Raw genomic sequence first — 16,607 nt, 5'->3', positions numbered from 1 at the left:
ACATGAGAGATGTAGGTGTCAAAATAAAATGCCCAAGTTACACACACACACACACACACACACACACACACACACACACACACACACACTGTTCTTCAATTCTGAATGGTAGAGACGATTCCATTTAAACCTCACAGTAACAGGAAACACTCCAAGGAGCAGCTGCAACATGTTATATTTAGGGTACTTTTCCACCATTGTGAGAGGCACAAGTGTCTTGTCTCCCTTAGAAACCTGGGCAGGTAGCCTGGCCTCCTGGGTACTTGCCTGGCCTGATTTAAGAGAAAATTCCACTCTCCAGATTTGGCTGACTTTCACCTGCCTCTCCAGAGAGTGACCTTCAACTCTCTCTTCGGAGGTTCATTTTGTCAGTCTTAAATAAAGGGCTTTCAGTGATCCAGTCAAAGTACAAGTGGAAAAGCAGGCAGCTTCTCCTAAAGTTTGAATCTAGTCAGTTTCTGCTGACCTATGCCACACGAGGAACACAGCTATCTTCTAGTACTGTGTGATTTCATTCTATTTTGGTTTCAACAGTTTCTGTTCTGCTATATCTAGTCTCATATGGAATATATATATACATATGTATGTATATATATATATATACACACACACACATTATATATATACACATATATATGTATACATACGTATATTAATTTTGAATACATCCATTATTGCTTACAGGAGAGAATCACAAATAATTTCAAAATGATATAATATACAGAATAATATCTGTATATTACTAAATCTTTTTTTTTATTTCTGAGGCTTATTAAGCTAGTATTGAAGCCCCTTTTGCTAAGCCATATATCCAGTTTCTTTGCTTCTTTCTCTAGAGATGGTGAATGATTCCAGCATTTCTTGTGTGGTCATCACCTTGCAGAACTCACTGGAGTGCCATTCACAATCTACCTGTTTATGTATTCCTAGATTCCGGAGAGCATGGGTCTTCCAAGCTGTATGCAAATGCTATCACAATATATGTTTTTAACAACTATAAAGATATTAGTTTCATCTCCTTTGAAAAATTTCTTCTTTGTATTTGTACAAAGCTCAAGTATTGATTCAAAGCTCAAGTGTAATACAGAGGAAAGTGGGTGATTATGAAAATAGGCATTCTTATTTCATTCTTAGTGAACCTTTGGGGTTGTCTGGGTTACTTACAGGAGCATGGATGACACAAGCACAGCTATTTCATGCAAAGCCTACCCCAGTCTAAGTGTTTTAATTTTGTTTCTGTTGGTGTGATACACACCATGACCAAAAGCAACTTGGGAAGGAAAGCATTTATTTCAGCTTCATCATGAAGGAAAGCCAGGGCAGGAACTTACTGGTTTGCTCTTCATGGCTTATTCAGTCTTCTTTTTTATGCTGAGGTTGTACCACCCATAGTGGGCTAGGGCCTTCAGTGCCAATCATTGATCGAGAAAATGCCCCACAGGCTTGTTTATAGTCTCTTCTAATGGGGGCATCATTTTTTTTTTTTCATCAGAAATTCCCTCATCTAAGAATGATTCTATCTTGTGTCAAGTTAATTTAAAAACTAGTCAGCACATTGGTCAATAACTCACAAAAGCACCATTCCCAGAGCTCCCTTCAAAACCCGAAGACAGGTCATTGAGTTAGAGAGTCTCCTCAGAAATTGCTTATTCATTATACAACACTACTACATAGGGCCCTCATGAATCCCATCAGTTTCAGGAACTTCCTCAGCCTTTTTATGATTCATTCTGAGACTTTTAAGTTTCCTTTAATTCTTGAGTGTTAAGAGTTTATTTCTTCCCAGCGTGGTGGTGCACGCCTTTAATCTCAGCACTCAGGAGTCAGAGGCAGACAGATCTCTGTGAGTTCGAGACCAGCCTGGTCTACAAGAACTAGTTCCAGGACAGCCTTCGAAACCACAGAGAAACCCTGTTTGGAAAAACAAGAACAGCAGCAACAAAAAGAATTTACTTCTCCCCTTCAGAAGGGAATGTTTCAGCTGGGAAGAAATAATTACATAGCACTGCACCCCTTCCTTAATTCTTATATTCTTTACTCCCCTTTACAATGTTCCCTGACCCATGGAGAGGGAGTGACATAAATGCATGCTCTTGGTTTTTTTTGTTTGTTTGTTTGTTTTGTTTTGTTTTGTTGTTTGTTTGTTTGTTTTGTTTTTGTTTGGTTTTGTTTTTTAATTTTTTCCATATATGTCTGGGAACTGGAACACTGTGCCAAAGCAAGGGTCAGTTATTCTTGGTAACTTGACTGGTTATTATTCAGCAACCACTTCTTACACTAACAGAGTAGGAAGTTTTCCTCCAGGACCTTGATAGAAAGCCACAGTAATCTATGGGAGTAAACACAAAGATTTAGAAAGCATAATGGAAGACACATCACATATAGTTAACAAAAGAATGGCAGATACTTCCCTAATGAAGCATTCTATTTTTTTTAGGTTCAATACATGATTTATTGATATAACTCCTTGACATTAAATAAAGTCAACATATTGACTCTCATTAGTAGTATGTAACTCAATATACTGTGGAAATCTGTGCATTAATCTTACATCAATGGATTTGTGTAACTGGAAGCTGCACTTTTGTTTCCCAACTGCCCAGTCCCAAAATAATTGCACGGAGGTTTAATATTAATTATAAACTGGCCTATTGCTCAGGTGTACTGCTAACTAGTTTCTACTTTTAAATTAACCTATTTCTATTAACCTATGTATTTGTACATGGCTGGTGGCTTTACATGTAGTCTGGCACATCTTGTTGCTCCTGCGGTTGGTTGGCCTATTGCCCTGTATTTTCAGTTTGACTTTCGCACTTGGCTTTATCCTGCCTTGCTATAGGCCAAATCAACTTCTTTATTACCCGATGGGAATAAAACATATTCATAACACTAAAAAAAACCCGATTATCCTACAGCATAATTGCCTCGTTTCATCATTATGTATGAAATGTGCTGAAGTTATCGATAAACACGAGTAATAGTTGACAAGATGGCTCAGTGGGTAAAAGCACTTGCCAACAAGCTTAGGAGCTGAGGTTGGTCCCTGGGACCCAGAAGGGGAAAATCTATTGTACAAATTGCCCTCTGAGCTCCACACACATACACACCTCATATATTATATTGCTATCTCTATATCGATGATAAAATTTCTTAATTATGATTGCAAGTGTCCTGCCAGATGCCTCTCAACCTTGTTTCCTTGAGACAGAGTTTCTTACTGAACCTGGGAGCTAGGCTGACAGCCAGCAACCCCTCATGAGCCTCTTGTCTCACCCCACAGGGCTGTAGTACAGGTAGGGTGAGCATGCCTAGGTTTTTGTTTGTCTTGTTTTTGTGTGAATGTTGGGTATTTGAATTCGTATCTTCATACTACACAAGTGCTTTTACCTGCTAAGTCCCTCCCTGGACCTATGATTCATTCTTACTTTCCTCTTCTTACAGCATGCAAAACTTTTAATTATTTACTATCTTTTACTCAAAAATGCACTTTGGACTACAGTTTATGTCAAAGCTCTTGAGCTTTTTAATTCTATTCCTGTGTTTAATTTTAGCATGTCAAATCTTTGTAGTTACCTACTGTTTTTTCCTTGTCATTATTTGAAGTGTTTTAGTGTCATTTTTGTTAACAGTCATTCTTATTTTAGACATTTTCAGTGTGTTTTGCATTTGAATTCATATTTGGTGATATAGTATTTCTATTGTTGATCTTGTTGTCAGCCTTGATAATTAGATTTCTTCATGCTGCAGATTAGAGCTTTGGCTTGGAGTTTCTATCTGTAGAATGTTTTGAGGGATCATGTATTTTGCACTCAGTTCTCCTAGTTTATACAAGGCCCACAGACAAGAATCTTCTAAGAATGGTATTTTAGGATTTCTCACCAACTTTGATACAATGTTGCATGCTCTGAAATTTAAAGTTTGAAGCTTGCCCTTAATCTGTGACCTCTCAAATTCTGTTTGGGCCTTGGTGTTGGTTTGTTTAGCTTTCTTTTCCCACCTGGGAAACCACCCTCAGTTGGTTTCTTGAACCATAAAAACGGCCTTAGATTCCTGACCCATAGGGGTACTCTGCCTTGGTGACTGTAGTAACTGTTCTGCTTGCCTCCTCCTGGAACCAGGGCTCAGCAAGCTCAGAGCCAGAGGCCCTTGACATCTGACACTACATGGTTGCTTCATCACTCTGCTGTCTAGGATACTCTATTTAGCTACTCAGCTGTGACTTAACTCTCTTGCATTATAATTGAGATTGTGGTGATATATTTTTTATGATTAATTGGAGCTTTCCTGAGGGTACAGAAAGCAGAGCTAGCCATAAGTCATAGAGCCAGGTGGCGGTGGTATAAACCTTTAATCCCAGGACTCAAGAAACAAGCAGATGGATCTCTGTTAGTTCAAGGCCACACCGAGCTATATGAAATTGATCTGTTCCTAAAGAGAACAGCTCACACAAAGTTGATCTCAGCACTTGGGATCGCACACCTTTAATCCCAGGACTTGAGAGGTATAAAAATAAGAAGCAAAGTCAGTCTAGAAGAATTAGTTTCCAGCCTCGGTGATGAGAGCATAGCAGTCTGAGTGAATCTGAGTAGCAATGAAGTTGGGAGCAGTCTGAGGATCGTCCCCTTGGTCTGAGCTGAGGTAGAGGTAGGACCTACTTACTGGCTGTCTGCTTTGCTTTTCTGATCTTTAGCTTGAAGCTTGAACCCCAATATCAGTCTCTGGGTTTTTATTATTTGTGTTACATGAGATGTCAGTGCTGATGTCAAATGCTAGCCTAGAACACCTAGAAGCCCGATGGGTCATGCTTGCCTTTTTTGTGGGCGTGGTTAGAAAAATTCTGCACTTGTTTTGCTTCTTCTCAAGTAATCACCATATCCATTCTAACTTTTTGAATGACAGAAGTTGTTCCTCAGCTTTGGTTCAGTTCCCCACTCTCACCCCTGGGTCCCTCATCCCTCCACCCCACCAAACCTTCAGGAGTTGCTGTAGTACTTGGTAGGTAGTTCCGATGTGTAGTGTTGTGACTGCCATCTAGTGACAGAATCAAATACAATTTTATTGTGTGTCCAGAAGTGTAGGAAGGAGGTAAGTTTTATCACTCTTGTATTCCTGGAATTCTAAACTCTGGGGGAAGTAGTTTTCAATATATGAATGGGGTTCACTATGCAGTCAGATTATAACAATAGGACATTGGTAAGCATAGAGAATTGCGGCTTCTTTTCACCTTTTAATGATGATAATTCTTACGTTTCTGCCTAAAGAAATCACAAGTGTTCTTGGACAAGGTTAGATATTGAGAATTATAATTCTTGTATCATTGTATTCCTCCCATCTGTTGTTCAGTGCTGTGCTGTTCAGGTGCAGAAATTAATATCCTTTCTGTATACATAAATAGTGATAATCAACTGGCCCCATTATTCACTTAACCTCTATACAGCCTCATCCTTTCTGAAGGGGCAAAATGGACCTTTGACCCCTAACCTGATTCAGATGCTGAGACCTTGTGCACACCGCACACACACAAGAAATATATGAAAAGGGCTTTTGTTTGTTTTCCATACTTCCTGAGATTTCCAGGACAAACAGGTCAAGTGTCCAAGGCTGTTTTGAAAATGACTTGAGGAAGCACAAGAGAAGGGGGGGGGATGCTTTAGGATTTCCTGGTATTTTGAGGCATGAATGGGATAAGGGTTCCAACTCATGGGCAGTAATTTGTGTGATCTGACTCTTGCCAGGTTTAAAGGTTTTCTTGCCCCGTGGCTCTTACATGTGAATATGGGAAAGACGGAGGCTTGAAAGTGTCAGCAGCCAAACACCAAAAGTGTCAAGCAGAGTGCTGGAGAGATGTCTCAGCAGTTAAGAGTATAAAAGTATCTACACTCTCCCAGAGGATCGGAGTCCAGCTCCAAGCACCCACATTTGGGCCCACTTAACACCTTCTTGAAACTCCAGCTCCAGGGGATTGGAATCCTCCTTTAGCATCCATGGGCACTGAACTTACCATACACACACACACACACACACACACACACACACACACACACACACGTACACATGTGCGTGTGTGCATGCACGTGCACACATGCACAAGCACACATGCATGCACACTGGCTCTCAAACACTTCAAACCTTGCAGGCCATGGTGGTGTATGTCTTTAATGTGAGTACTAAAGAGGCAGAGGCATTTGGATCTATGTGAGTTCAAGTCTAGCCTAGTCTACATGGCAAGTTCTAATTCAGCCAGGGCTATACACTGCATCCCTCTATGAAACAAACAAATAAAAAAATCCTCCTATCCATCAAGCAGAAGCTGCATCATACCTTTAGTACCCTGCTGGCAGCCCCTATCCCCTGTACCCTCCCCTCTTACTCCCTTGTCCCCCAGCACTGGCATGCTGGCTCTCATGACATTTGATTCCTTCCCCACTGTTTCTGGCAGATACAAAGGTACCTTTTTCTTTCCCAGACCACATAGTTAGCATGGACTGGCTGCGTCGCTTATGGAGACAGGCTACAGTCTTTGCCTGCCTATGTATGCTAAATATAGGAGCTCAATTTTGATTTTATTTTTGAGCTTTGAAGTAAATAGCTTGTGTTTGCTTTATGTGACTGAACATTTTCATCTGCTCTTCAGATCACTGGAGAATATTTTTCTGCATCCACTCATGGTTGGGTAAATTTGAATTTTTGTTCTTCCTTGAGGGATTAGCATACCCTCCCATTCCTTGTGTTCTCAGCTTCCTTATCTTTGGCACACATTTGTAATATCCTTACCATTATTTTCACTTACTTCTTAATCTACTTTTTTTTTCTTAAGTTAAATGAACCTTACCTTAAAGCAGTGGCATCCAGTCTTTTCCTGTTTACCATGACACTTAGCTGCTTTCTGTAGCATCCTCCAGTTTTCATATCAGTAAGCAGTTGCATCGTGGGAGTAAGGATGTGCAAGTCTAAAGCATGCAGGTGGCATATACTTAGCTTTGGAATCACCAATTGAATATTCTCCAAGTACAACTCAGAGGACAGAGCATTGCCCTTGAAGGCGGAAGGATGAGTTTTAAAATGTAAAAATGGGAGGCAGTGGGAAGGGCCAAACAGAGGATAAGTGAACCAGAACCCCCAGATAGAAATGCAGCAGTGACTCAATAGTGAGATAATCAGAACATTTCTGATTTGTTAATGTGGGGGGGAGGTGGCGAAAGGGAGAGGGAGAGAGGAGGGGGAGAAAACTAGGGTGTGTGTGTGTGTGTGTGTGTGTGTGTGTGTGTGTGTGTGTGTGTTGGCTGGTTTTGTGTGTCAAGTTGACACAAGCTAGAGTCACCAGAGGGGAAGGACCCTCTGTTGAAGCAATGCCTCCATGAGATTCAAGTGTAAGGCATTTTGTCAATGGGGGAGGACCCAGCTCATTGTGGGTAGTGCCATCCCTGGGCTGGTGGTCCTGGGTTAAGAAAGTAGGCTGAATAAGTCAAGGGAAGTAAGTCAGTAAGCAGATCTCATCCTCAGCATCTGCATCAGCTCCTGTCTCTGGGTTCCAGCCCTGCTTGAATTCTTGCCTTGACTTCCTTCAATGATGGAAGTGTAAGCCAAATAAACCCTTTCCTCCCCAACTTGGTTTTTGGTCATGGTGTTTCATCACAGAAGTAGAAACCCCAACTAAGGCAGTGTGTGTGTGTGTGTGTGTGTGTGTGTGTGTGTGTGTGTGTGAGAGAGAGAGAGAGAGAGAGAGAGAGAGAGAGAGAGAGAGAGAGAGAGAGAGATCAGATTTAACATCAACTGTGACTACTGGCCTGGAAACCTGGAGAAAATTGACAGACCCTAACCTCAATCCATGATATTGCTAGACATTAGACCTTACACTGTTCATGTTGACCCCCTTTACCCCCCCAAACCTTGGGATTAAAAATAAATAAGATCTCCTTTTAATTAATTAATTTTTAAAGATATATGCTTTTTCTCCTGTATATATATTTGTGCATGCAGAGGCCAGATAAGCACATGGGATTTCCTGGAACTGGAGTTACAAATGGTTGTGAACCACCATATGGTTGCTGGGAATCTAACCTGAAAAAGGAGCTAGTGCTCTTGATTGCTGAACTCTGGCATGATATCTCTTTTAACAACTTGCAGAAATTCCCAGAGTTTTGAGTGAGGAGTCTGGTGTTTGAACAAAGCTAGCAGCCTTAAAGTTTCTAGGGATTCTGTGTTTTTACATGTACTTCATGTTTACCCAACCAAAGGAACAAGAGCCATACCAAGCAAACAGTCCCCAAGGTAAATGGCAGGAGTCTCTGATGCTAAATTTTGTCATTGTCATTTATTGCTTGTGGCTTTGGGAAAGTTGTTCATCCTGAACATCTCAGTTTCCTCCTCTGCCATGTGGGCTGATATGATAGGGTCTTCTTGAAAGTTTGCAGTATGTGCTTTAGATCTGTTCCAGAGACCAATGCTATCAAAGACCAAGACCGATTTTGTATTTACTGAGATAACTCATATCATCAGGTGTAGACAACAGCCCTGGTGAACCTGTACCTCTAGTGTTAGTCAACTTGTTTCTGATTCTGCCCTTGGCAAGTTGGAGACACAGACCAGACCCTTAGCAGAAAAGATGTTTCATTAGACTAAGTGCTTGATTAGAAAGAACTTTCTGGATGAGGTTCTTATGTATCTTTTTCCAAGAATGTTGTATTCTTCCACTAAAGAGATTTTGTGTTTTCTGTCTTTCATGTAAGATGTTCTTTAAAAAGAAGAAGAAAAGAAAGATACCTTGAGCTTCTTTTTTTGGTGAAAAATATAATATGTTTTCATTAATATCTTAGCTTTCATCGAGTGTCTGATGACTGTAGAGGGATTTGTCACTTTCAAATCATTAGATTTAAGAATCTCTGTTCCTCTGTCCATGCAAACAAAACCCCAGCCACAAAATACGATGGTTAAGTTCTCTTCTTAACTAATGTCAGTGTGCTTGGTCTCGTACTTGCTGCCTGCCTCACCATCCTTCTCTGTGAGGATATGCCCCCAAGCTGCTCTAAGATGCTTTCAAATCAAAAACTACAGTGCAGAGGGTTGCTTCCCATAAGACACATGGGAAACTAACCTAGCTTTTCTTCAGAATTATTTGGGAATCTTTTCTTAAGGTTTATTAGACTTAAGTCTGTGTGTGTGTGTGTGTGTGTGTGTGTGTGTGTGTGTGTGTGTGTGTATGTATGCGTGTATCAGTGCATATGTGGCGGTCAGAAGACAACTGCAGGAGTCAGTTCTTCCCTTTGACTATGTAGTTTCTGGGGTTCCAATTCAGGTTGCCAGGCTTGGTGACAAGCACCTATATCCACTGAGCCACCTTGCCAGCCCTATTACCTTCTAAAGTCTGAAACTGAATATTCCATTAATAAAGGCTGCATTTCCTTTTATTACTCTTACTGTCCTAAGGGTGTGCTTTCCTCCCACCTTTAATGGTGGTATGCTTAGCCAAAATATTTGCTTAAGGAGGGGACAGATCATGCTCTGCTGGATGTTAGTTTTTCAGTGGCCTCTTTTGTCAATGTGTCAGTAAGTTAATCATAATTCAATATGGCACACCCATACTGACACATTTTACGTAAAATTAATAAATTTACAAGATGGTCTATGTGATGTCAGTTCAGAGGACATCACACCCTTTCAAGAAGGTGGAATTAACTGGTTTCCTTTGACTGCTTCATAGAAAATTGAGTTGACTGGTGTTTGAATATTTATTGTTACATAGGTTGGGACTCTACCTCAAAATCCATTAGAAAAGCCTTTGACAAATTTAACAGGTGGCAAGAAGCCAGTGTGCCTGGAATCTAATGGAGTAATAAGAGATGAGAGGAAACAGATCACAAAAAGCCTTTGGGCTGCAGTCCTTGGTGTGTGTGTGTGTGTGTGTGTGTGTGTGTGTGTGTGTGTGTGTGTATGTGTGATTGTACCTGTGTGCTCATGTGTACAGCTTGTCTATAATTATGTGGTAGGGGTAGAAGCACAAGGGTTTGATATCTGGTGTTTCCTCAATTGATCTTAACCACATTTTTGGGGACAGGACCTCTTATTGAACCTATACCTTTCTATTTTGGCCAGACTGGCTGGTGAGCCCCTGAATTCCACCTGTCATCTTGCTCAGGGCCCAGCTCTTCAGCTACAGATATATGCTGCCATACCCAGCGTTTATTTGGATGCTGAGTGTCTGAACTTAAGATTCCATGTTTGTGCTGAAAACACTTTAGCCATGGAGCCACCTCCTCAGCCCCTACAGATAGCAGTCTTCATTCCAAGTTCTGTTAAAGCCAGGAGTGAGATACAGTCTGGTTCATGTCTTTAATAGATCACTCATACTGTCATGGAGGAGTCGCAGTGCTTACATATTAGAAGGGAGCAAGGCACCCTCTGGGTAGGAGGATGTAGAGTACTGGAAAGATGGTGGTGGCCCAGGTTATAGCAGTGCTTGTTGGGGATAGCAAGTGATTTGACCTTTGGTGTGGTCTAGATAGAGAACACAGCCTTGCCACTGGAGCACAGTCCCCACAGGGCTGCAGCGTGGCTAGCCATAGCCCTCAACAGCTCAGCTCCTCTCCTGGTGGGGCTTGACTTCAGACTTTCCTTATCCACGTTTGAACTGGAACCTCAGCTTGACTGCCTAACTCATGATACCAAAGTAGGGGAATAGTCTGTCTCTTGCTGTACAGACTTGTGACCATGAACATACTTGTAAAGAGCTGGTTTGACCTACAAAAGTGCATGGTCACAGCACTTTGCTTTGTAAATCTCTACAGCATGAATGCTTCTGTGTACAGCATGAACGTCAGCTGTTCTGAAAATATCTCCTATGCTTCCAGCTCAGCCAGTGGGATGGTAGTTTTAATATCTGGCTTCAGCTCCTATGTATACTGGGGTCATATTTTGGGGATGGAAAGTGAATTAGAAATTTATTTTTGTCCCACTCTCAGCCTCAATTCTCCTAAGAATCTCTCCTTCAAATGACAAATAGTCTTGGCTTTCTTGGTTGATCAAGAGATTACAAACAGCCTGCATTCATTCATGACTTGTTCTTTCTCTCTCTGTTTTCTTTTTTAAAGAGAGTTAAAAATAGAGTTCTGTGGTCTCAGATAGAAGTTTCTTTTATAACCTCCCTTAACACATCTGTGTTGTTCTCCGTGGGGCATGAACTTTCATCTCCTTGAAGACAATCACCTGACCTGTTCGTTCTTTATCTGGCTCTCACATGCCTCTTCACCTTTTAACCCTGCCTTGGCTGATTAACTTGGCACTTTCCATGATCCAGGCTGTATTGAGGGGAAGGAATCCCCTTTTACCCCAATCCCGGTCATATCTGGACACCATGACTAGTGGCTCTCCTTCCTCTCCGCATGTGATAGAACGTATTTGATTGTTTGAAGGGTGGCTGCCGGATGGGATTCAGGTGATACGTGCTTGAATTTTCTGACTCATTTTGTGCTCATTTGTAACTGACTTCTTTTGTGATCTTCCAGAATACCAGGCTGCTATCTTACATCTGAAGAGGGAGCACAAAGAAGAAATTGAAAACTTGCAGGTATATCTCTTTGATTCTGCCAATCTGGCCTTCTGATGGTTATTTTTATCATGTGCTGAAGTAAATATTCCTCCCAGCTGCCAGTGGGCACCAAATGGAGTGAACATTCCTCTTAGTGGGGAGTTCCTAACTAGATTTCATCTGCAGCTCCCTTATTCCAGGCTAAAAGCCTTGGATGTGGTGCTTAATAAACTCTGTTTTCTAACACTGAAAAAAAAAAAAAATCACTGTAAATGCTTTGGGCTTTGATTGGAAGAGTGACTCTGTCTTTAAGTCAGGAAACAAGAGAGTATTGAGACTTTTACTGCTCATGGGAAGTATTTTAAAACTTGATGTTTCTATACACCCTGTAATTCACTTCTGTTACACTCACCCCTCTGCGTGCCTCTCAGCTCCACCCTGGGGTATGATATCATGCAGATGAAGAGTGTGCTGAGTCATTCTGTGTCCTTAGGGCGTGCTGAAAGGTGCCAGTGGGTCCTCCTCTGTTTGCCATCTAATTGTCAGTCTGTAGGCTTGGCGTTTGCTTACAGGGCATGTGGCAGGAAATTCAGAGTCTTCATTTCAAGCCACTGGATAGTGAATGAGACCTTGAGTCTAGGTTATTAATACGTGGGGAAGCCATATGTATTACCTGGGAATCGTGGCAAATTTTAAATATAATGAATGTTGCTTTAATCGGAACTCATTATTTACCACTTTAATCAGTTTGTGGAGCTAAAATATCCTTCCTTTCAAATTTCATTGACAAATAGAAATTGTAATTTATAAATACATGGCACGTTTGGAAACTGCATCCTGAAGTGAACACACTGAGTTTAATTTATAAATGAATTTATGGACCAAATATCCTTTCTGCTCATTTATTTTTGTTGGTAAATAGGAGTTGAATACAATTTATGGTGCACAACATGTTTTGAAATATCATACTTTGTAGCATGACTGATTGGGGTTCATTCACTTACTATGTCATATACTTAACTGATGCTTTGTAAGTAGGCTCCAATCTGTTTAGCACTGTTCAGGTGGATAATAATTGCTACTAAAATGGCCACTACAACCAATCACATCAACTTACTTCTCATATCTTACTGAAATTTTATATACTTTTATCAACCTCTCCTTAATTATTTCTGAATCTATCACCCCTAGTCCCTGGTAGCCATAATGTGACTCTGCTTCTAGGACTTCAACTTTCTTAAATCACACATGTAAGTGAGATAACACAGTGTTTGTCTTTCTGTGCCTGGCTTATGTTTCTTAGCATCTTTCGTTCATCCATATAACTAAAAATGATAGGATTTCCTCTTTTTTAAGGCTGCATAATATTCCATCATATATATATATATATGCATAGGCTCCATTTTCCTTATTTTTTCATTCTTTTACTGACACCCAGATTGATTCTAATTTGCCTTTTGTGAAGAATATTGTAACAATATTGTAGCACTGTAGCTGTGGCTTCCTTTTGGAATGTATCCAGTCATGGAGCTTCTTAATCATTTGGTGATTCGGTTTTTAATAACTCTACTAGTTTACATCCCCACGAAAGGAGTTAATGGCTCTTTTTTCACCCCGTCTTTGCCAGTGCTTGTTGTCCTCAGTCTGTTTTTGGTAATAGCCATTAGGACAAGTGAGACTTGATACCCCCATTGTGATTTTAATTTGCATTTCCTTGATAATTAGTGGTGCTGAACATATTTCCATATACTTGATGACCATTTTATGTGTACTTTTGGGAAATAGCTACTCCGTTCATTGCTCACTAAAATCAGTTTGTTTTCCTGTTATGAGCTTATCTGTATTCCTTGTATATTTTGTTTATTAACTGCTTATTTAACCTTGCATAAGTTCCTCCTTTCAATTTTCTATAATGTGTTTTCAAATGCAGTTAGGTTAGCAAGGTATCTCAGAGGTCACCAAGCAGCCAGCTGGTTCAATCCCCAGGGTTCACATGGTAGAAAGAGAAAAGTGACTCCTATATGTTGTCCTCTGACTTTCACAGACACGACACAGCATGAATACATGAGTGCATGTTCATGTGCACAGCCACCCACTCACACACAAAATGCTAAATAAATATGAAGAAAGCAAGTCATTTAAAAAAAAGGGGGGGTGAGACACTATCCTGGGTTATACATGAAATCATTGCAAATAGCCAAACACATAAGTAGCTAGTATACAGAATCATGTCACACCCTTTCACACTGATACACATGGTTTGGAAGAGGGAATGAGTTAATTTAACAAAGACACAAAGTGGAAAAGTGTATCTCACTCCTAGAGAAAAGGGACAGATGGAGGCCCTCATTTCCTTGGGTGTAAAATAATCTCACTTCCTGTTTCTTTGTGGTGGAATGAAGAAGCTTCTGAGATGTCCAAGAGGATGTGGAGTTGATGGTAGATAATTAAAGCACGGGTCAGAATAGGATAGGTATGGAAGGGATCCCATAGACAGGTTTATTAACAGTGAAGTTACCAGAGTCATTAGTTTTCCCACTTGAAAAATAAGCTCTATGAGGAGTAGGCCAACTGAATAATATTCATGCTAGAAGGAAATACTTAGCTCTTAAGTTATTACTCCAGTGGGCATTGAGCTAAGCATATTACATGTATATTATGCTTCAAAAATCCTCTGATTCTACATATCAAATGAAGAAAGGCTTGGCATGTTAGTCAGCATGCCAACTCTGTAACAAACACCCAACATAATAGACTCAAAGCAGAAAAAAGGTTTATGCTTGCCTCATGGTTTCAGATCATGGTCATTTATCCCTGTTCCATTTGGCTTGTAGTGGGACTGCATGGCAGAAATGGCTGTTAATTTCTCTGAGTGTGTGAAGCAAAGAGAGAGACAGGAAGGGCCCAGGACCCCTCAGTGCCTTTGAAAGGCACACCCCCTAGTGTCCTCATGTCCTTCCACTAGGTTCTCCTTCCTGAAGTTCCTGTCAGCTGCCTGTTGTCCTATAGGCTGGGGACCAAACTTATAACAAATGGGCTTTGAGGGAACATTGGACATCCAAACTCATGACTAGAGATGGGAAAGTGAAGAGTAAATGACAAGGGGAAAAACAATGTATCATGAAGCTGATTTCTGTTTAAGATATGAGTTAGATTATGATATGATTAGCATTACTGAATATTAGCAGCTTTCCATAATTATACTTTAGAGATTCTTGGAGAGTTATTTTCTTAGATTATTATCTGTTCTTTTGATGCTATCGGTGAAGTTAAAATTTTTATGCCCCAAATATATTGCTTATGTCAAATTATAGAAATCCTGTGGCGTGCTACTGTTACATGGGCAGCAGGCCCAGTTTCTATAGCTGAATATTTCTTGAAACATGCAGCAGTCACAGGCAGACAGCCAGCGGTCTGTGGTCTGCCCCCAAGAAGCATTTTATTCAAAATGTAGCACTTTAAAGATTTGAAATAGGAATACACACGTTAAATGTAGAGATTTGTGTGTAAGAAATGGAGTTCTAGCATTTTGTTTAAATACATTAGAAAATTTGGCAGTGATGATGCTCCATGTATCTTCAAACTACTCAACATGGTAGCTAGTATCCACTTCACCTGTACTTTTCTGGCCACCACTGTCTGCCCTGGGTGGTTCAGCTACTTGACTCCCATGTACTTTAATTAGCTCCCTTTTCTGAATGGTAATGCAACAAAATGAGATGAATGATTTGGCAACAACAGCAACAAGTCAGAGTAGATACCATTTATAACATATAGAGATCAAACCCCAGCTTGGTTGTACTTGAGTATCCTCTCTGAATATCACCCCTGCCTATGGCATTCTTCCGTGAAAGCAAATCCCGCTGGACTGGTGGAAGATAATGGCTGGGAGGACAAATGCTTTGGTGCTCATGTCTTTATTCATGATGCCCCTGGCAGCCTTCAGTTATGTTTTCTTTTTCATTGACAGGGCATGGAGAAGTCAGGTGTTTCAGGGCTTCCCGAGCCTGCCTTTCTGTGCTGGGTTGGACCACAGAGGATCAGTTGTTTACTCCCTCCAGCAATGGAAACTCTGTAGAATGCTCTATTGGGAGATGGGCCTTTGCAGGCTGTCACGTGAAGCCAGTGGGTGGAGGAGCACAGAGCTTTTAGCCTCATTCATTCTCTGCACCTGACAGTTTTTGAGTAGCGTGAGAACCAGGCTCAGTCCACAGACTAGCTTTTCAAATGTGTACTTTTCCACACATAAGGCTTTTTATTGATGTCTTGACTGAATTAGATATTGCTGCCCTGTGCTTATCTACTACTGTGAAAACATTTGGCTGACATTTCAAATCACCAGAGAAGGAAGTTGTGGCAGGTCAGGACATTTTCCGTGCTGTCATTTCATGTAATTTATAATTTTACCATAGGAAAGTTCTTTTATCTCTCCCCCCCCATATGTGTTTCTTTTAGTGTATCCCATCTTCAAAGTTTGGTCACTTCATGTTACTCATATTGTCTAGTTCAGCTTTTGATAATCTAAGGTTTTGGCTTTCTTTGGGGGAAAGACAGAACCTTCCCTTTTGCGTTTCCTTTGAGCTTCTTGTCTGAGAAGCTTCTGTGTAGGGTTGGTAGGAAACATTGCTTAGACCTCTTCAGGCATTTGACAAAGCTCATTCTCTCACAGTACAGTAGCTATTTCTTTAAGGTTGCTTAGGAGCTAGGATTTGAAAATCACCATCACAAACTCTTTCATAGCTGATGTTTGTCTTATCACTGCTTGAGGACTGGGAAAGATGTTCATTTGTGTTGGATGGTAGTGTGAGAGAAGTTGGTTCTCTTTGGCATTAGGACCCCTCTTTCTTGTGCAATGACCATATGAAAAAGGTAACTTCTCTGAGACTTCGTTTCCTTGCTCTCAGCAACTGTGCATTATTGATCATGTTGGCAGGGAAGCTAGTGTCACCACTCCACAGGAGGGATGTTGAGTAGGACTCAGCCTGGTGACATTGGTTCTGAAGCACAGCTGCTTCTCATTCATCTGTTAAGTTTCTTTATAATTAGACAACTCGAGCTTCCATTGCTTTTTGAGTTTTGTTGT

At 40.7% G+C, this 16,607-nt stretch overlaps 1 protein-coding gene across 3 annotated transcripts in view; it reads left to right on the top strand.

The window, feature by feature from the left end:
- Positions 1 to 16,607, top strand: part of Fmn1 (formin 1) — a 281,305-nt gene that overhangs the window by 61,554 nt on the left and 203,144 nt on the right. For all 3 annotated transcript variants that reach the window (XM_051183776.1, XM_051183777.1, XM_051183775.1), the window contains one exon: positions 11,502 to 11,563. In XM_051183776.1, the coding sequence (XP_051039733.1) occupies positions 11,502 to 11,563 (62 nt within the window). The remainder of the gene's footprint in view (positions 1 to 11,501; positions 11,564 to 16,607) is intronic.

Source organism: Phodopus roborovskii, unplaced genomic scaffold, assembly GCF_943737965.1.
Source record: "Phodopus roborovskii unplaced genomic scaffold, PHOROB, whole genome shotgun sequence".
In the NCBI taxonomy this organism is placed as follows: domain Eukaryota; kingdom Metazoa; phylum Chordata; class Mammalia; order Rodentia; family Cricetidae; genus Phodopus; species Phodopus roborovskii.
This window is presented reverse-complemented; position numbering and strand designations above follow the sequence as displayed.